Genomic DNA, 20,371 nt, shown 5'->3' with positions numbered 1-20,371 from the left:
TCATACACATATGTTCTCTTACTGCAGTGGAGTTAAGTAAGAAATCAATAACAGAAACAGTTCAGAGAAATCTTACCCCCAAATTTGGAAATGTATGCACTTCTGAAAACCCACAGTTCAAAGACAAATGGCAAAAATTTTGAAAGTGAGTTAAAATGAAAATATGCTCCAAATTGGGGGAATAGCTCTAAATCAGGGTCCAGGGTAACAACAGCATCAAACATGGTAAGAAATAAAATTTTTAAAAAAGAAAAATAAATAAATAAACAGAGTAAACAAAGGAAAACAAACAGCAGGAAAGCAACAGAACAGAGCGCCCATGGAAGCAACCACATGTTCTGCAAGCCTGTCTCACAAGCATTGTCCAGACCCTTTCATTCCCAGCCCAGCCCTGCTGGTTTAGCGCTTCTCTTTAGTTTGGCAGAGTATACAAAGTTGTGGCTGAGACTATCAGGCCTTAAAAAAAAAAACTAGCATATTTATCATCTAGCCTTTAAAAAGAAAAAGTGAAAAAGTTTTATTAACCAGCAAAACAATAGTTGAAGTCAGTTCAACAAAAGACTGTGTAAAATCAGGAATGGGACCTTGAGTCTGGCAAGACTGATCTGGAAGAAAGAGATACAGATGAACAAACTCCCACAGCCAGTGAGAAAAGGTGTGTGAGCAGGGGCCCTTCAGGTACTAAAAGGACAGGACGGACTATGCTCAACAGCTTTATGCTGATTCACTTAGCAAAGCAGGTGAAACATGTTCTCTACAAGACACAAACCGCTGCAGTTTAGTACTGAAGGGAGCTATGTGTGATTTAAAGTAAGCCTTAAAGCCAACTTCCTATAAAGAAAGCTCCGGGAACAGGTGACCGCACTGGTGAAGTCCACAAAACACTAAGGAATAGATAATAGGAATTCTACAGTCTCCCAAATATATGGAAAAGGAGAGAGTCTATAACAGCTCATTCCATGAGACCTGTGTTGCCCCGAAACCAAAACAGGACAAAAACATCACAAGAAAAACAAACAAACAAAAAACAAAACAACAACAACAACAAAACTACAGGCCTCATTAAGAGAGAAGAAAAATTATCAACAAAATTTTGTTCAGCTATATACAAACAGGTTAGTATAAGAGCAGCAAGAAGATGCTCCAAGAGTATAAGGCTGATTTAATATTTGAACATCCATCGATCTGCTATATTAATACACTAAAAATTCACAAGCTTATTTCAACAGGTGCTCCAAAGAGCATTTTAAAGCAAAGAGTGTACACTATTACTAAGACGCTCTCTCAAAGCTAGGGAGAGGAGCTTCCCCCACCATTAAGGCATTGTCTACAAAAACACATCAGGGGATGAAGGCAGAAACCCGAGTAAAGCCTTTCCTGTGGGATCAGGAGGAAGGCAAGGCTCTGTGCAGTCCCCACTTCTAGTCAGCCGTCAAGTGCTATTCTGTGCAAGCTGACCGAATGATGAATCCAGGTACCCAGACTGGAAGGGAAGGGGTTAAGGGCTCTTTGTTTGGGGAATAGTGCACTGACCTGCACTGGGGCCTGGCAAGGCAATGGGGGAGGGGCAGACTTCAGCATCATCTGACCAGCCAAGCTGACTGTGTAGCCAGTGTGATTACCTCACCTACATGTTAACCCTGAAACCATAAAACTGCTGGAAGAAAGCTTATAGACAGATGTTTAAACTGAGAGTTCTTACCTACAATAAAAGAGATAAAGGGGGTGGGATAAATTGGAATTCACAAAATTAAAACTTCTTATTATTTGTTTGGGTTTCTCCATGTAGCACTGGTTGTCCTAGAACTCTCTCTGTAGATGAGGCTGGTCTCAAGCTCAGAGAGCCACCTGCCTCCTGAGTTCAGGGATTAAAGGTGTGCAACGCCACAGGCCTGACAAAACCTTTTATTCTTAGAAATAAACTGTGGGGGCTGGTGGTTAAGAACACTGGCTGCTGCTCTTCCAGAGGTCCTCAGTTCAAGTCCCAACAACCACATACTGGCTCACCATCCATAAAGGGATCTGATGCCATCTTCAGGCATGTAGGTGTACATGCAGACAGAGCACTCCTTCAATAAAAAACAAAGTGCATAAAGAAAAGAAAGGAAAAGAAATAAACTGTGAGAGATTTGCAACACACAAATCTACTGAAGAACTTGCATCTAGAATATGCAAAGAACTGTTCTGCATATGCGTACACTCAGTCACGGAAACCACTCCTTACAAAATGGATGAGGGGCTGGAGAGATGGCTCAGCAGTGAAGAGCACTGGCTGCTCTTGCAGAAGACCTGGATTTAGTTCCCAGCGTTCCCAAGGCAACTCACAACCATCTGCACCTCCAGTTTCAGGGAATCTGACACCTTCTGTCTCCATGGGCACCAAGCACACATGTGATGCATAAACATACACACAGGCGAAACATAATCTCCCATAATATAAAATCAATAAACTTTTTAAAAAATTGGGTGGAATATCCGAACAGATGTTTTACGCAAGAAGACCCATGGGTGGCAGTTAAGTAAATGGAATAATTACCCAACACCACCGTCATTTGGGAGATGCTCGGTCAAATAGCTGTCTGTCTGCACACAACTAGAAAGGCTAAAAGTAAACAAGTGTTGGTGAGAGCACACAGGAGGAGCTGGAATAGAGCAGGGTGGGTTGGGAGCAAATGGTGGAATCACTTTGGAAAAAAGTTGTGGGCAGTTTCTTGAAAAGGAATGCACAATGAAGAATACATGTAAATAAGCATACATGAAGAGATACATACACTGTATAACATGCAGACTCGTGGCACCCAGGGCCAGGCCTCTGGCCATGGGTCCAGCTCTGAGCAAGGATGTCTGCCCACCTCTGAAATGGGTAGATGCACATTGAATGGGAAACATATTGTATGGGTGGCCTTCTTTAGAAAAAAAAAGAATTTTAAAAAGAAAAATTTGAAAGCAAGTCTCCTGGTTGATTTCTGGATGTATAGATTTCTGGGTCCCTTTCTTCTATGCTAAGCTGTGATGCTGTGAGATTACACAGGAAGCCTGCTGGTGGCATCAGCACCTAGGGCCCTTATGATCTGTGTGGCCCAAATGATGTGTATCCCCTGCCCCCGGGGACTGAGCAGCTCTGCGGTGGCAGCTCACTGTTAATGCCACATCCGTGTGTAAGGCCACAGCCACAGGAGCACAGTTCTGCCTTGAGGCTTGAGGCTCTACCACCTGGCCCTTCAGTTTCTTGCTCCCTGCCTCGATGGCTCTGATGCCTGTTCACTTTGGGAGCCTCAGTGAGCAGGGCTTGTCTTTCTTGCGGCCCCAGGCTTGGGAGCATCTTGCTCAATACCTTCTGTCCTTGTCTGTTGTCTCAGCCTCCATGCTCATGACGCCCTCAGCAAGGCCCAGGGCCTCCCAGAGTACAGCTTTCACAGCAGTCTGCTCAGCTTCCCCAGCTCTGGGCAGCTTGCCGTGCCCCCAATTTGCTGACGTAGCCTTAGGAGGTGGTGAGAAGCATGGGTGGGTGGCCAGGCACCTGGACCTGGCATCTATGGCTTTCACTGCCAGGAACGATGTGAGCACAGGCAAGTTACTTAACTATGCTGTGCCTCAGTTTCCTTGTCTGTAAAGTAGGACGGATGGGCTGAGGGCAAAGATAGCTCAGGAGTAGTGTAGTAGATACCCAGGCCCTTCACAATATACTTGTTTATTTTTTTATTTTTATGTGTATTGGTATTTTGTCTACATGAATGTCTGTGGGAGAGTGTTGTATCCCGGAGTTACAGGTAGTTGTGAGCTGCCATGTGGGTGCTGGGAGTTGAACCTGGGTCCTCTGGAAGAGAGCAGCCAGTGTTCTTAACTGACTACTGAGCCATCTCTCCAGCCCCTCACAATAGAATTGTAACAGCCCTACGTTCAGTCCTTGTAAAGATGAGCAGAGGGTAGTTGTGTGCGCAGCAGAATTGTTCTGAAACAATTGTTCAGGAAGCATCTGTTCCCACCTGGGCACCTTTCCCTGGGCCACAGTCCAGCAAGGGACAGCCTGGGGGCTACAAATGATCCCTGCCAACTTTTTCCCCCTCTCCCTTGGGAACTGGATTTTCTCTGGGTCTCTTCCCCAGTACCAGTCCTGATTGGGGTCCTACACAAGTAACAGTGTTTGGGGATGTGGAAGGTGAGGAAGCCATTCCTAAACATCCCTTAAATTACCTAGAGAGCTCAGTGTAAGGGTTTTTTAAGAACATCAGAGTGATAAACTCATTTGCAGCGGGCAGCCTGGGAGCCAGTAGAGTTGCTGCACAGGCAGTCAAAGGAGCAAGCTGTAATTCTCCCCTCCTGCCTTTTAGTGTAGCCTCCAGCAGACGACTCCTGAACACCAGCTCAGGTGTAGCATCCGCCTCTGTAACCTTGCTACTTACAAGGAATCTGATGTGTGGGGTGCTCAGCTACATATACTAAGGGTAAAGCACACAGTGAGTGTCCCACTCTGCGGGCAACACAGATTTAAGCAAAACACAGCGAAGCCGCTACAGGCACTGAACTTCTCTGAGCTGCCCTAGAGTAGGCATTCATCCCCTGGAAGTGTCCTGTGACATTTTTAATGATTTTTTTTTTGTTTTGATAAGGAAACAAATGAACAAATAAAAATAACTACAGTGAGACTGGGGCACGGGGTGGGGAGGGCACGGGGTTGGGAGGGCACCGGGTGGGGAGGGGTGGAGAAAAGCCAGACAGGGCCATCATGTGAAAAGAGATTGGATACAAACTAGAAGCAAGAGCTGAGCTCACAGGCATCAGGAGGGGACCCTCTGTCCTGTGTTGAGATCCTGCAATAAGCCTTGTCTCCCTGTCTTGCAGGTGGTGCCGGGGAACAGGAGAAGGTGCCGGCCAACCCTGAGGCGCTCCTGCTCATGGCCAGCTCCCAGCGTGATATGGAGGACTGGGTGCAGGCCATCCGCCGCGTCATCTGGGCCCCGCTGGGCAGAGGTACTTCCCGTAGCTCGCATGCCCACCCTGTAGAACCCTTGTCTGCAGGTAATCTCGGTTTTTTTCTTGCCCCGAGCTCACAAGTTCCTTCTCATTCGGGACTTGCTGGTTGCACCCTGCATGGCTGATGGCGGCCTGGTCCTTCTGCTATTATTGTCCTTGGAGTCACGCCTCCCACCTGGTATTTAGCCCTTTGCCAGGGGACACCTGTGGCCTTTATTTGCTTGTCTCCTTGCTTTCAGACACCCTGTTGAATGCTGAATGGTCTTCACCATAGGGTGCAGGTGCATCCCACACTGACCTGTGTTCATATCCAATGTCTCAGCCCTCCTTGACACACGGGAACCCAACCCTGACCCCTGTGCCCACTTCCTGTCCCTTGACCTGTTGTTTACCTAATGTTCATGCAAAACATTCAGCTGGCAGTACCAGATACTTGCTCCATCCCAGGCACTTGTGAATTCAGTGGTGAACAAAGCAGGTGGTGCCCTCACCCCCCATACCTTGCTGTCTCTGACAGTCTATAGGCAAGTGCATAGATCTGAAGGTGGTCCTGAGGGAGAGGTGCAAGAGAGCAATGGGACCAGGGAAGTGAAGATAAGGACAGTGGGAGGGCCTGGGTGAGAGAGATGGCTAGACAGTGGGGTGATACGGGCCAGTGTTTAGACTTCACAGTGAATGCAAAGGGCACCAGGGATAATGTAAGCAGGACTTAGATGGGACTTGATGGGACTTGATATAGATTGAGTTTGTTTATTTGTTTGTTTTTCAAGCCTGAGTTTCTCTGTGTAGCCCTGGCTATCCTGGAACTCACTTTGTAGACCACGTTGGCTTTGAGCTCAGAGATCTGCCTGCTGACTCCAGAGTGCTGGCATTAAAGGCATGTGCCACCACACCCAGCTTGACTTAGACTGAGAGCCTTTTAGTCATCTTGTAAGGAGTGAGCCACAGAGACAAGAGTGGCCATAGCAGTCTGGACAGAATGAATCGACAGGTGTCAGGGAGACGACGGCTAGGGTAGCTAGGTGCAGGTGAATTCTAAAAGGGAAGCTTCTGGGCTTTGCTCAGGTCTAGTCCTGGAGGAGGAGAAGGGCGTGCTGATTCCAGATGCGTTGTCTGTCATCTTTATAGGTTGGTGTCCACATGAAGTCATTCCTCAAAGAGTGCTCATGATAGTGTCACCATGCTCGGGGGAGGAGGAGCAGGGCACAACTCCCTGCTGCACACGGAGACCCAGAGCCTTCCAGAAGGGTGACTCTAGCTATGGCATGACCATCCTCTCTCCCTCTCGTATTTGTCCGGCAGGGACAATTCCTCACCTTTGGGAGTTCCAAGCCCCTATGCAGATCTGACGCGTCCTGAACCTTCCTCCTCTTACCTCACTGGCTCTCACCTTCTATTGCTGGCCTCATCTTCTTCACGAAGCCGTCCATCCCTTGTGTAGAAGAGTAAATGTCATGTTAGAAGTTAAGATTGCTGTCTGGGGCCTCACTGGGGCAACCTCATGGTTGCAGCCAATTTGTACCCCCCCCCCAGACCATTTAGTGGCCTGGGAAGACTAGACCCAGCCAGAGACAGCCTCTGTAGCCACAAAAGGCCTCTTTTTGTGCCAGGACATGGGAAATGAAGCCAAAGGACAGAGCCAAGTCCAAAGCAGATGCTGTGTGGTTGGCCTATGGTTCCTAAGAGGCGGTGAGCATCAGAGGGAACCTACAGAGAGGGAGAAGGGCTGATAATCTACACTGTGCCAACCAAAGGACACACACTCTATAAAAATCAATCAAGGGACTGGAAAGAGAAACAGTGAACTAAAGAGAAGGTGTTCGTAACACGCAAACCCATCATGGTTCCCAACTCAGGCAGAGATGAGCCACTAGAAACATGGGCATGGCTCGAAAGGGCACTTTGCACAGAGGCCGTCCCAGGGCTCCGTGAGCTCGGCAAGTGGGCTTGAGATCATTGGTACCAAAGGCATGTGAATTAAGCCACATGTTCCATCCCCTTGTCACCCAAGTCTTACACACATCAGCAGGTATCTGATAGTTGGAGGTATCTGGTAGTTACGACCGTGGCACACAGGAACCAGCATTTCCCCTGGGAGGCAGGTCCTATCTAGAGATGTGTGCACGGTTCTTCTAGGAGACTTGGATGCAGCAGGGCTTCACAGCTTCGTGGTTATGGCAGTCTCAAACTAACGCTAGCACCTAGCTGCATTATGAGCACATAACTAACTCATTTTTACAGTGGGAAATTCTACCGTGGGATGAAGGAATCCACCACGGCCCACGCACAGAAGCCAATCGAAAGCAGCGGCCTGTGATTCCCTTTGCAGTGACTTGAATGGCAACACAAAGGGAATGGTAGCGTTCATGAGTGGTTAGGGAGCAAAGATGCAAAGGAAAGCAGAGAAATGAATGTCTCAAAAAGGTAAGAAGGAAGGATGATAGAAGGGCATAAGAGTTCTGGCATGTTCTCTAGCTTGACTGGAGTAGCTGTTCCACAAATGTAGAAATCCATTCATTTGATTATTTTGGAGAGGTGTACATATCCACAGTAAAAAAAAAAAAAAAAAAAAAAAAAAAAAAAATATATATATATATATATATATATATATATATATGTATATATGTATATAAAAAACAGTCCAAAGTGTCAAAGAGGCTTTACGTAATTTGCTCAAGATGATAAAGCCAGTTAGGGATGGTACAGATGGTGGCTCTGACCTCAGGGGGCCTTACTTGGTACCAGCCCACGCAGAATGTGGGAGGCAGCCCTGACAGGGGTACCGTCTCCGAGCTCTACCCGTGCGCAGGGCCACTGTGCACAAGCCCATCTCTCCTTGCATGAGTACAATGGGGAGCATGGCGCCTTGTCCTTCCTGTCCGGCCTGGGGTTTCTGTGGCCCGGAAGCCCATCTGCTGTACGCTGAAGAGACATGGATGTTAAACCGGAACTGTTACCCAAACCACTTATTTCTTCCTCCTCCTGTCGGCCCCGAGTCTAGTGGAAGTGTAGAAGCACCAGTGAGTGCTTCCACAGGTAAGAGTGAAGCCAGACTTGCCTAGGCAAGCTTGAAGCTCGCAGGTGGGCCCAGTGGGCCTTGCAGATTTCCTGGCAGAGCCACTCTTATCCTGAGTTACTTGGACAGGAGGCGTAGAGGGTCAGTCTTCCTCTGCTCGTCCTGGAGTCCTTTCTAGTCTGTCTAGTTTGTCTGTTGTGGCAGCAGTCAGCTACCTCCAGCAGGCGGACAGCATGCCCCCTGCAGAGGAAGGAACCTGTTGTTATAGAGAAGAAAAACAGGCAGTGTGTACTGTTGAGAGCATGTCCCACAGTGGCGGTGTGGCAGTTTCTTACTCAGCTAGCCGCAAGGATGTCCCTAGGGTTGGGGAGTTAGTTAGCCATGAGCAGGACAGGCAGGCCTAGTCCTCATGGGGCTCATTTTCTGAAAGGAGGGGACCGCGTCGAGCTAAGAACCCAGCGCAGGCCTGGCAGGCAGCAGTCAGTGCAGTGTAGTGTACTTAGGGCAGGGTGGGCACAGGGCTGGTAGTTGGTGACATCTGAATGAGCAAAATGAAGCAGCAAAGGACAGTGTTGGCACAGGAAGTGCATGATGCTGACAAGCAGCAGAGAGGGCCAGCCAGGGTGGATGGAGTAGACTGGTTGAAGGAACAGAGGAAGGAGACCAGGAAAGGGGCTTGTCATTACCCTCTGGGGTAGCTGGCTCCCCAGTGAAGGTGGAGAAGCCACAGAGCCTGACAGCATCCCTCTGGCTGCTGAGAATGACATGACGGAAAGGATGGAGGGAGGAAAACATAGGGCATGGACCTAAGCCAGCATGGTGAGTGGGCGTTCTGACTGGCACAGGCTGGGAGCTCAAACCCAGATTCGGAAATTGGCGACATTGTTATTAATAACCTCTTTCTTTTAATTGCTGATTAATTTATTCTTATTTAGTGTGCATTGGTGTTTTGCCTGCCTGTATGTCTCTAAAAGGTGCTAGAGCTCCTGGAACTGGAGTTACAGGCAGTTGTGAGCTGCCATGTGGATGCTGGGAATTGAACTCACGTCTTCTAGAAGAAGAGCAGCCAGGGCTCTTAACCGCTGAGCCATCTCTCCAGCCCCTAAAGTTACTTTTTATTGTGACCAAAATACTTGACAGAAACAAGAGAGGGAATACTCATTTTGGCCCTTGGTCTCCAAAGTTTCAGCCCACCTTGGAGGGGAAGGCACGAGGGGATTGATGGCTGCGGAGCCGTGGTAGAGGCTCTTCGTCTAAGCACGGAGTGCGGAAACCAGGAGGGCTGGCTGGAATAGTCTTTGGAGCCCTTCCCCTGGTGACCTTCTGTCAGTCAAGGCTCAGACCTCTAAACAGTGCCGACAGCCAAGGACTAAGAACTCAGGGTTAGGGTTAGGGTTAGGGTTAGGCACGAGCCAGTGGGTAACATTTTAGATTCCCACCTTAACAATGAGTGTACAAATAGCCTTTTAAACCCTCGTTTTCAGTCTTTGGGATTCATACCCATCAGACTGTTAGTGCCATGTTTAAGTTTTTGAGGCAACACCAATGCCATTTTCCACAGTGGCTACGCCAAATATTCCCATGGCTATGACATATGTTAGGGTTCATATTTCTTCCCATCCTAACTGCCACCCAACAGTTGGCTGGGGGCTTTTGCTCTGCTTGAATAGAAACTCAGTAAGCAAGAAAGCCCTTCAAATGCTGGTCTCTGGCTATCTTCGTTTCCCTCCATGTCTGACAGCAGCAAGCGCTGGCAATAAGCAGCCAGATGCAGGGACAAGTGGCATCCTGTTACATGCTCTGTGCTGGCCTAGAGGTATTGGAAAGTTAGCCCTCCACGGGTTAGTGTCCCTATGTAGAACTTATGTATAAGCATCCTTGGCTCTGGGACTCTGTGGTGACCACAGTGTACAGGTGCTCCCCTTCCAGATTTTTCTATGCTCTCTCCTCCCTTTCTTCTTGTGCCCTGACCACACTAACCTCTCCAGCTTCAGTTGTCAGTGACACCTGCCACAATGACTGGGGTACCTTTGTAAGAACCTCGTTCAACACTGGAGGGTTGTAGAAGAGCCGAGTACCCACAGGGGTTAGGCTTACCCAGGTACGGGTGTGCCCTCACATCATGGTGTGATAGACATAGGCCCAGCATCCTGTATCAGTATGGTGTGTAGGAAGGTGTGAGTGTGGGATCAAGCTTCTGGTGGGGTGGAGCTGCTGACTTGGTACTGCAGGAGCAGAAGCAGCACAGGGGAGCGTCTGCCAACCAACCCCGAGCCATGCTTATATACAGCTGAAGACAGGGTGTTTAGACCATTCCTTTGGCCCGTTGCATCCCTGCTTCTAGTACCAACCATGGGCATTGAGCCTTATGGTTTGGACCAATGAATGGCCTGGCTACTAGTTACAATGTGACATAGTTGGCTCAAGTCACTCCTTAAAAACTGGCATGAGGGTGGTGGCTCTGGCAGTGTGGCCTATGGTGGTCTTGATCAAGGCAGCAAGGACAACAGGAGAGACTAGCAGCTGCCAATTAGTCAAATCCCTTATTCCTGGCGTCTTTGCTTATTTACAGGAAAATGAGCATCCGAAGGAATGCTTACCATCTAAGCAAAGACCTTATCATTAGTGCCAACAGTGCCTTAAACAGTGCTTATACCTGCTAGGTGCCCAGGGAGAGGTGGGGCCTCCCTTGCCTCTTACAGGCTTTTGTTTCTGTTTTGCTAATAGCCACCATAGTGGGTGTGAAGTGGTATCTCACTGTTTAAACAAAGTGTTATAAGAAGACCATAGCCAACCAAGGGGATAGCTGGTGCAAACCTGCCAGTCTGGGCCTTGGCCTTGGCCTTGGCAGAGGTGGGAACATGGACATAGGCTGGAGGAAGCTCTGACTGAGAGTCAGATGGTGGGGTGAGCACTTCCTAGGCCCCCTCTGGATATGCAGTTCTACCCCTTGGGAGATGCAGAGGGTCGCATTGCAAAGTTCTGAGGCAGGGTTGTGAGGATCCAGCATTTGGTTATGAAGGACCCTCCGGCTGCTCCCTGGACAGGCATGAGGGGAGGTCCAGCATCTGTCTTACTATTCACGCAAGAGCGCACCTCTTCTCCTGGGCGGGTCTGGCCGGTGAAGTGAGCAGGCTGCAGCTCTGTCTAGAAACTAGGAGTGATGAGATCTCCAGGATGTGAGGGTAAGAAAGGGGTGTGTGAACATTGACCCCAGGAGTCAAGCTGAGCCATCTTCGAGGAGAGGGGGAAGGGGGCCGGGGGTGGTGACAGTGAAAGAAGAGCCAGCGTGGAGTAGGGTAGGGGATGGGGAGAGTGTGGCTCTGTCTAGACACATTTGTTTTGAGCCATCTGTGAGTCTATTGGCAGCTAAGGTAGGAGTCAGAGAGCCGGAGAGTACTTCTCCCCAGCACCGTTCTCCCCGTATCCTAGCCTCCCTGGGAGACACAGGAAGTCAGATTATTTCTAGTTCCAACGAATGTCAACCTGCCAAGCCAGTGAGCCTGAGAATGGGCTTATGACGCTGGAACCTGGTTCTGATGCTATCTGCCCGTTCCAGTTAGACATGGGGGGATCAGATGCCAGGTGGAGACTCCCCCGCAGGCCTGGAATTCTGGCCAGTCTGATGTAGGGCGGACCAGGCATCTGCAAGCATTTAGGTCCTGGCTCAGAATACCCTTGGGTCTCCTTCCCTGAAGCTCTGAAGGCCTTACCCCTAAAAGAGTTCCCGGAGCCGGTGATCTTGGACCCTCAAGTCAGGTGAGATGGAGCAGCTATTTAGGCAAGCCAGCAGGCATTGGGGCTTTCTGCCAGGGGAGCCAAGGCCAGAGTAAATGCTTTATCTGAGAGCTCCCTGGCATCCCCACCCCGCACCCCTGCTCAGCCACCTCGAACTCCCTCTGTGTTTCCCACCATCCTATCTTCCATTCCTCCTTGTGGTGAAGCCTCCTTGATCAGCCTCCCCTCACTGTGCTACCTGGAGCTCAGAGAGAGAGAGAGAGAGAGAGAGAGAGAGAGAGAGAGAGAGAGAGGCCCATCCAAGTTGAAGAACCCACCTGCTACCAGGCTGCTCATGGAAGAGAACACCCCTCCTCATGGTCTCAGCTCCCCAGCTCTGCCCCCGAGGGTACTCCTAATCCAACAGTGAACCAGGGCTGATGAGAAACAACAAGGAGACAACAGCAAGCCACCATTCATCTGGGGTTTCCTAGGCTACTAGGTATCGTTCAGGGGCCTACAAGTGGGGAAACTGGGGGGGGTTCAGAGAGGACGCAGCATCAGAGTCTACCTACCCACCCAAGGGTGCTGCCACCCTTCCCACCTTTGTACTAACCTGAGGAGAGAGACTGAACACTCTTGGATCGAGGACTTTAGCCCCCACACTCAGCTTCAGGGCCTGGGCTAGGAGCTTCAATGTCCCATAGCCCAAAATTAAAGGGAGCATAGGCTTTACGCAAGGACCAAGGGGAAAAAATATGCTCCTTGCCTTTTACCACTTCCTGGGCTAACATTTCTCCTTATCTCCTCTTCCTCTTGTAGTTTTAGCATCCAGAAGTTACCCTGCACCCCTTGGTAGTCCACAGCAGCCTTTCTGCCTTTAGTGTGCTCATACCTACCTAGCTCCTTTGGCTGTGCCAAGTGAGGCAGTTACAGATTCCAGGACATGGACATCAAAGTATCCCATTTGAAATGAAGACAGGGTGTCTTTATTTACCTGTTTGATATTTTGATCATTATGGATTTTTGCATTAAGGTTTGTTTTTTGTTTCCTTTGTTTTTGTTTTCATTTTTCGTGACAGGGTTTCTCTCTGTAGCCTTGGCTGTCCTGGACTCACTCTGTAGACCAGTCTGTCATAGAACTCACAGTGATCCGCCTGCCTCAGTCTCCCGAGTGCTGGGATTAAAGGCGTGCGCCCCCATGCCCAGTGTAAGGTTTATTTGTTTGTTTGTTTGTTTGTTTGTTTTTGTTGTTCTGAGACAGGGTCTCTCTACATAGCCCTGGCTGTCCTGGAACTCAACACATAGACCAGGCTTTCCTTGAACTCACAGAGATCCACCCACCTCTGCCTCCCAGAGTGCTGGGATTAAAGGCACGCGCATGTACCACCAGGCCTGGCTCAAGGTGTGTTCTTAAAAATATTGCAGTGGGCTGTGTATCTTGGTTCTTGGGGCTGCCCTGAAGTTTCTCTTATTTCTTTCCCTAAGCGAAATACTATTAAGTGATTACATAACGTGACCCTGACCGGCTGCCACACACCTTGCTTGAAGAGGGGCCCCATTCCCCAAGGCTCATGGCTTTCTGTTCTCCATGCCTCCATCTCTGATTCTTCCATCTGCCTCCTGGATTAGGCTGACCCTGTATGCCAGTCGGAAACATACTGACTGTGGAGTCTTCTCCCGCTAAGGAGCCCTGAGAAGTTAGGCTCTGCAGACAGGCATTTGAGGACTGGTCTGTCACTTCCAGCTAGGAGACCGCGGGCAAATCGCATAATCTCTCTGAAGCCTTCACAACCTCTTTGTGAAAAAGAGTCGTTAATTATCTTTTAGAGCCCTTTAAGGAGATGGGGTCAACTCCAAACCATTGCACTAGCCCTAGGGGTACTGGTTCCAAGGAGGTCAGAGACCTGGAGGCCTAGTGCCCCGCATAGCAGTGTTTCTTTAGGCAGGGCATTCATATTCGGCCAGTGAGGTGACTCAGACCCAATTGCCCAATCCTCTCTGGCCGCTCTTGCACACCTGGAACTCGTGATTTCCCAGCCTTGGCCTGCTCGGGTACCCCTGAAGCGGGGTCCCCAGCTGGGAGGAAGTGACTGCGTGGAGAGCTGCAGCGAACTCCAGGCGCCTGATACCGCAGCGTAGGGAAAGCGCCCCCCCGCACCCCCCCCTGCCCCCGACCCAAGAGCGCCCAACTCTGGGAGCCAGCTGCCTGGCAGGAGGCATCTCAGGCACTCGATCCTCCCGCCCTCACCCCAGGTCCGGCCCCGGGCGGCTCAGGCCGGGCAGGCGGCGGGCAAGACGCTACCTGTGCGCGTGCCGGGCATTCCTGCTGCCGCCGCGCCGCCGCGCCTGGGCGCGCCATGGGCCTGATGCCTGCCGCGCGGGCTTTCTCCAGCTGCCGCGCCTGCCCGCGGTCGCCCTGCCGCCTGCCCGCCTGCTGCGCGCCCGCCGCCCCAGGTAGGGGCTCGACGGGGTGCAGGGCCAGGGGATAAGGGGTTCGGCGGGGCCTGCGGGTGGGTGGCTGCATTGGCAGGAGCCGGGGATCTGAGATGGTTCTCAAGGGGCTGGAGCCGTGTACGTGCGAGTTTGTGTCGGTGGGGAGAGAGACTGAAAATGTCCATTCGCTTCTCCTGTAACTGGCGAGACCTGTGTGAAGAAAAGACAGACCGAGACTAGGGGCTTGCAAACGATCCTCCTCAACCCCTATTGCTCTGAGACCTAGCAGGAGGTGGGTTCCCAGGCTCTGACTCTAAGCCCAGTTGGAGTCCTGGAAATCCACCATCCAGAGGAGAAACTCTACCTGGGGCCTGGCTGGCATTGGGCAACCCCATCCTCTAGGGCCTGTGTTGGTTTTCCAGGCCATGCTGGGAGCAAGTTAGAAGGATGTTTCTTTCAAGCGCTTCCCAGTCTGAGGCTATCAGTATTCAGGGCCTGAAAGTGGGATGGTCAGTGGTCCAGTCAAAGGGGAGTGGGTGTTCCAAGAGTGGGTGCATGGCAGGTTGCAGGTGAGAGCTGGCCGAAGAGCAAGGAAAGCCTGTCGCCAAGAGGGAGACTGCAGATTTACCCAAAGTTTGCAAGCCTCTGGAGAATTGTTTTCTCATTGTTTCTCATGTACCCTATCGTCCCCCCCCCCCCCCGACTGTGGCCTCCTGTTCGCTGGGGAGAGCCAGAGGCAGACACAGTGGCCAAGCCGGCCTGCTGCCTCAGCTCTGGGACCAGATCCAGGAGGGGAACCCCAGTGGCCTCCCTTTCCTGTCAGGATAGGACAATACCCCTTCCCCCAGGGCTTCCCTTGAGGGTAAGGAGAAAACCACTAGTTTCCTGTGTTGGTGAGGCACGTTCACCCGTGGCCATAGGTCCTGGAGTTGGCAGAGTGGTTGGGGGCTGCTTCCAGGGTCATCTTCTAGAAAGAGCTTTGTGCAGCAGCAGGATCTGTGACTTGTATTCCTGCCTGGGACTCTGAGAAACCCTCACTGGAGTCATGCAGGCCAGGCCCGAGGGAGTAGCTGTCAAGGCAGAAGCTGCAGCTGCAGGTTCATCCCAAGGAAAGGCGCCTCTTGCCAATTTCCTCTCAGTTGGCAGAGTGGGCACTTGGTGACGAGTGTGGGCCGGGACCTCTAGGAACCACATACTGGCTGGGTTTCCAGCAACATTACAAGCCCTACTAGAACCGGTCCTTGGCACGGTTCCCCAGTGACACTTGCCAGGAGGGCTTCGGGAGTTCAGCAGGTGGGGCCAGGTCCCACAGGGTCTGCCAGAAGGACTGTGGCGAAGAAAGCAGTGGGCAGGGCCGCAGTGGAAAGGGAGGGATCTGTCTGAGGCCTGAACGTGGCTTGTCTACAGCAGGGGCAGCTAGCTGAGTTGGAATGAGGTCTAGAGTTTTCCTTTCAAGAGTCCAATGGGGGAGCGGATGCCCTGGGAGGGTGGGTCCATCTTGGGCTTCCAGGGAGCCTCTGTGAAGACAGATCTTCCTCTGTAGATGGGGAGACAGTGGCTTACGGTCCACTGTTTTAGCCAAGTGTGTGCCCAGAACCTATGTCTCTTGTGCCCTCACCTCATAGCATCTGGTGTCAGTGCTCACATGACCCACAGTCTCCTCGCCAGGCACACTCCCTCACTTTCACCCTCCAGCATCAAATGTCCTCCATCAGACACCCCACTCCCTTAATTCCTTACCCCAGACTTAATGTGTTTGCCGTGCCACCTTCTCAAAACCTCTTCTGTTCTTAAGTGCCAAGACCTTGTGGCGGCTTTCCCTCTGCTGGATCGCTGCCCTATTTGGGGACGGTGAGAATGTTAAGAAGGCTTCAGTGGGAGGCAAGGGTTGGGAGGGGCTGTCACAGACCAGACCTGTCAAGACTGGGTGCTGTGTGGGACAGGTGGGCTTGTCCAAGTTTTGTGCCTAAGGGCTGGTGGAGGCCAGCAGGGCAGAGCTTGCCCCCCAGCAACACCACAGTGTGGGGCATGCTGTCAGCCAGAGGACAGCTCTGATGCTTTTCAGCAGGATAGCCCCCCCGCGGCTCCCCCCCCCCCCCCCCCGACATATCCATCCACAGCTTTACTTTCTAGCTTTCCGATTTCCAGTGACCACCTGGAGCCTGAAGATGCTCACTGGAAAATTCCAGAAACAACCAGCTCCTAAGTTTTAAACTGTGGACTGTGATGAAATCATGAACCCTCCCCCTCTACCCTGTCTGGGATGTGAATCATCATTTTGGGTGTGTGTGTGTGCTCTGTGTATGTCACCCGCCTATCAGATTAGCCATCATGGTACTATAGTGTGGTGTTCACTTAACCTTTATTTTATTCACCAACCCAAGCACAAGGGTAGACTGGCAATTTGAGTAGTTGCTTCCTTTAGGAGAAAATGATAACGTTAGATAGATATGTTCGGAGCTGGGATGTGGGGAGCCGGGGCACCCACATAGCTGTCATTTGACTGTATTGTTAAAGTTGTTCTCTTTTGCCAACTGCTTAGTTTGGATCCAAAAGAAACTCAGATAAATGGCTATCTGTGGTGCCTAGTAGCATACGGACACAGGCATGCTGACCTCCAGGCTCTCTCTGTATCACAAGTACCCATTAACACAGTGCGTGCTGGCATCCTAGTGCTCCTCAGCCCACCCTCTATCTACCCTGAACCTCTCCAGCTCACAGCCCCCCACCCCGGCCCCCGCAGCTTCTCATGCCGTTATAACCCTGCTGGTTCAGCTATGCCCTTTCTTTTGTCATCCTCTTTTGCTCTCAATTTCCAATTTCCTTTGCCCACATTTTTTCTCCTTTTCTCTCCCTCTCTCCCTCGCTCCCTCTCTTCCTCTCTCCTCTCATGGCACAGTCCATCCTGTTGGCCATGTTCAGTCTGCTGCTTCCTGTATGTACTCTGGACTCTTCCAGATGCTTTTGGCTATACTCTCCCTCATTGTACAAGAGGAAATCTTCCCACCGACCATACCTCAGAGTAGCCATGTCCTCTGTTTATATATCTATCTGGTGGTGAAAGCCTCAGTTTATGCACTTAGGTCACGGTCTACTTGGAGGATGGTGTAGTCTGCTGTTTCATTGAGGATCTGGGTTTGCCTCCCCTAAGGATAGGGGGCCTTCTGTTCTTAGATAAGAGCCAGACACAAGTGCACAGTGAGAGACAGATGGCAGGTGTCCTGAGCATAGGATGCAGGGAGCAAGAAGGAAGCTAGTCAGAGTCAGTTGAGCTGTGTGAGTCTGTGGAGAGAATTGGGCCTGTCTTGTGTCTTCATGACTATGGCCTTGAGTCCCTGGGAGCTGAGGCCAGGGGCTGAGTGACTTGGGACAGGAGAAAGCATGACATGGTGTTGGTCCTTCCTTCCTATACGTTCACTTTTCCACCTCTGCCAGTGGCCTGGAGGAAAGGAGTACCTTGCCATGGCTATGACTCTGGGGTGGGAGATGGGATGCAAATAGAAGGCCCTGCCTATGCATGGGTGTGGCTGTGTGAAAGCTGACACTGGACACAGTTGAGGAGTGAGTTAAAGCTACATGAAAGGGCCATATGAGTGGATGGGAGGAGGCAGGTGCCATGCCAAGCTAGCCCCAGCCCCACTTTGGGGACACTTTGTTCATGGCCGCTTCTTCCTATGTTCTATGCCTGCTTATTTGTGGTAATAGTTTGAAGGGCCGGGCATGGTGGCGCACGCCATTAATGCTAGCACTTGGGAGGCAAAGGCAGGTGGATCTCTGTGAGTTCGAGGCTGGCCTGGTCTACACAGCAAGTCCAGGGCTGCCAAGGCTAAACAGAGAAACCTTGTCTCAAAAAAAAAAAAAAAAAAAAAAAAAAAAAAGTAAGTAGTTCTTACTTTCTCCTTACGAAGTAAGGAGTTCTTCTGGTCACACCAGCATGGTTTTGAATGGTTTCCTTCTGTGAGCCAGGACCCCTTCCCCACTTATGCAGACTCTAGTGTCACCTGGGAAAGTCTGTACTCACAGACTTCAAGCAGAAGAGGCAAATAGATGCCCCACAGCGTGAAGTAGCCTGGGTCGGGTAGGGGGCTCTAGGGAACACTGTGGACCGCAGAGGATTGGCAGTGAGTTTCCAGCAAAGGGACGGGCCTCTGTGGAGTGCTCTGGCACTCTTGCCTTGTTGGAAACCGGTCTGCTACCACCGTAAGTACGGACATTTCAAGAGAAACTAGAGAGCTGGGGTGAAGCTTGCTTGTAGAAAGCCTACCCAGCATGTGTACCTCAAAAAAGAAGGAGGGGGAAGCACCTCAAAACAAAGAAGGACAGAGGGGCGGGGGGAAGTACATTTAAAACATGTTTCCAACATCATAGGAGATAGAGTTGGGCATTTGAAGCCCTGTGTGTGGGTGACTGAGTCCTGAGTGAGAGGGAAAACGTAGTTGGGTGTCTGTGCCCTCAGCCTAGCCAGCTCTAACCCCAAAGGCTCCCCTGAGGGGACACTGTTAGTGGTGACTCAATGCCTCCTGAGTCTGGCCTGCTTTGAGAAGCCCACGTAGCCACCTTGTCCCTGGGCTCCAGGCTTTGACCTTCCCTGTGGTCAGGGGACTAGCCTGCCAAGTCCCAGAAGAGGCAGGTTTCCTTCTTTTCCAGTATTACATCCTCCGCTGGGACCCAGATGGTGCCCGCATGGGACCTGCAGCTGGCTTCCTCCAGCCCCATTCCAGTGTGTGTGGTGGTGGCAGAACCAAAAAGCTGGGATGTTTGCTGTACCCGGAACCACACTGAATGGGCTGAACTAGGTCTCTGCTATGTGCACACACAAGCTGACACGCTCATATGTTTACATGTACAAACAAAAGCCCAAAGAGTGCGTGCATGCGCACGCATATGGCACATGCATGCACATACACCTCTCCCTAACGCACTGGTGGTGTCCGCCTGATGTACCCCAAGGGCTTTCCTAGAAAGCAGGTGGTGGCGCCTGGGAGGCTTTCTCACCTGGTCTGTATGATGTTTAAGGAACAACAACTGTGCCATCTGTCTTGTCCTCTGAGCTCTGTGCCTCCTGCCTCCTCTTTGCAGCAGGGCCCAGTGGACTGACCCATGAGGCATCTCTTCATTTTCCTGTGCTTGGGCATGGCATAGTTTCTCAATGGAGTGAGTTCATCCATCCACACAATACAAGCACATGCTCCCTGAGGGCCATTTTTCCTGGCTTGAACAAGTTCCACAGGCCAGGCTGGCTGAAGGCCTACCAGCCCTGACCAACCACCTGGGTGTGCACTCCCAGTGTCTAATCTGTTTCCTTGGGAAGATCTGGCCCCCCCTTAGGTGCACAGACAGCATTCTCTGCCTCCCCTTGTCCAAACACCCTTCACCTACCATTGTGCAGAGTGGCAGGGGGTATGAAGAGTCCCTTTCTGTGTCCCAGGGATCTTTGGGCAGCGACTGGAGGACACAGTGCACCATGAACGGAAGTATGGTCCCCGCCTGGCACCTCTGCTGGTGGAGCAGTGTGTGGACTTCATCCGGGAGCGAGGACTCAGTGAAGAGGGGCTCTTCCGTATGCCCGGCCAGGCCAACCTGGTGAGGGACCTACAGGACTCCTTCGACTGTGGGGAGAAGCCGCTGTTTGACAGGTGAGCTCTGGGGGACAAGGCAGTGTAGGTGGGACCATTCGCTGAAGCTTATGTAGGCTCCTCCCCAACAACCACTAACTACTCTGAGCAGGGCCTGGTGTGTTGACTGCCCAGAGTGCAGAAAACTGGGGCACAGAATCACGCTGGTCCCTGGTCTTCTGGAGGGTGTCTGCCACAAACAAGGTCAGCCATCACCTGGTGATTTCCGCAGCTCTGCGCCAACCCAGGTAGAGGAATGAGGAGGGTCTTAGCTAGCTTCCGGACCAGCATGGCTTAGGCACAGCTGCATCTGGGATTCCACACTTACTGCACTGTGCCTCTTAGCTTCTGCCTCCTCTCAGTGGCCCAGCCCAAGCTTCCACACTGACATAATGACATAGCAGCCGAGGTCCGTCTCAGTCAGATTCTGGGACAGGAAGACAGTCACTTCTGCTGATTTAGATCTGTACTCATCGCTGGGGCTTCCCCACGGCTAGGGAAGATAACTACATCCACTGCCCAGGGCCTGAGAAAGGGTGAGTGAGGAGGTTTGCCTCTCTATGTGGTTGTGTGGGCTGTCTTCTCTCTGACTGGATCCCGCTCACTACAGAGC

General features: G+C 51.3%; 1 protein-coding gene across 6 annotated transcripts in view; it reads left to right on the top strand.

Annotated features, from left to right (window-relative positions):
- Window positions 1-20,371, top strand: part of ARHGAP22 (Rho GTPase activating protein 22) — a 154,984-nt gene that overhangs the window by 123,767 nt on the left and 10,846 nt on the right. For 3 of the 6 annotated variants that reach the window (XM_084794323.1, XM_084794324.1, XM_084794327.1), the window contains 2 exons: window positions 4,843-5,019; window positions 19,572-19,779. In XM_084794323.1, coding sequence (XP_084650449.1) covers window positions 4,843-5,019; window positions 19,572-19,779 — 385 coding nt within the window. Of the gene's footprint in view, window positions 1-4,842; window positions 5,020-14,036; window positions 14,165-19,571; window positions 19,780-20,371 lie in introns of those variants that run through there. The other 3 variants (XM_084794325.1, XM_084794326.1, XM_084794328.1) reach the window with 2 other exon arrangements.

The sequence above is a fragment of the Acomys minous genome (assembly GCF_964271855.1).
Source record: "Acomys minous genome assembly, chromosome: 9".
NCBI lineage: Eukaryota > Metazoa > Chordata > Mammalia > Rodentia > Muridae > Acomys > Acomys minous.
The sequence above is the reverse complement of the archived record's forward strand: the minus strand, read 5'-3'. Positions and strand labels throughout refer to the sequence as shown.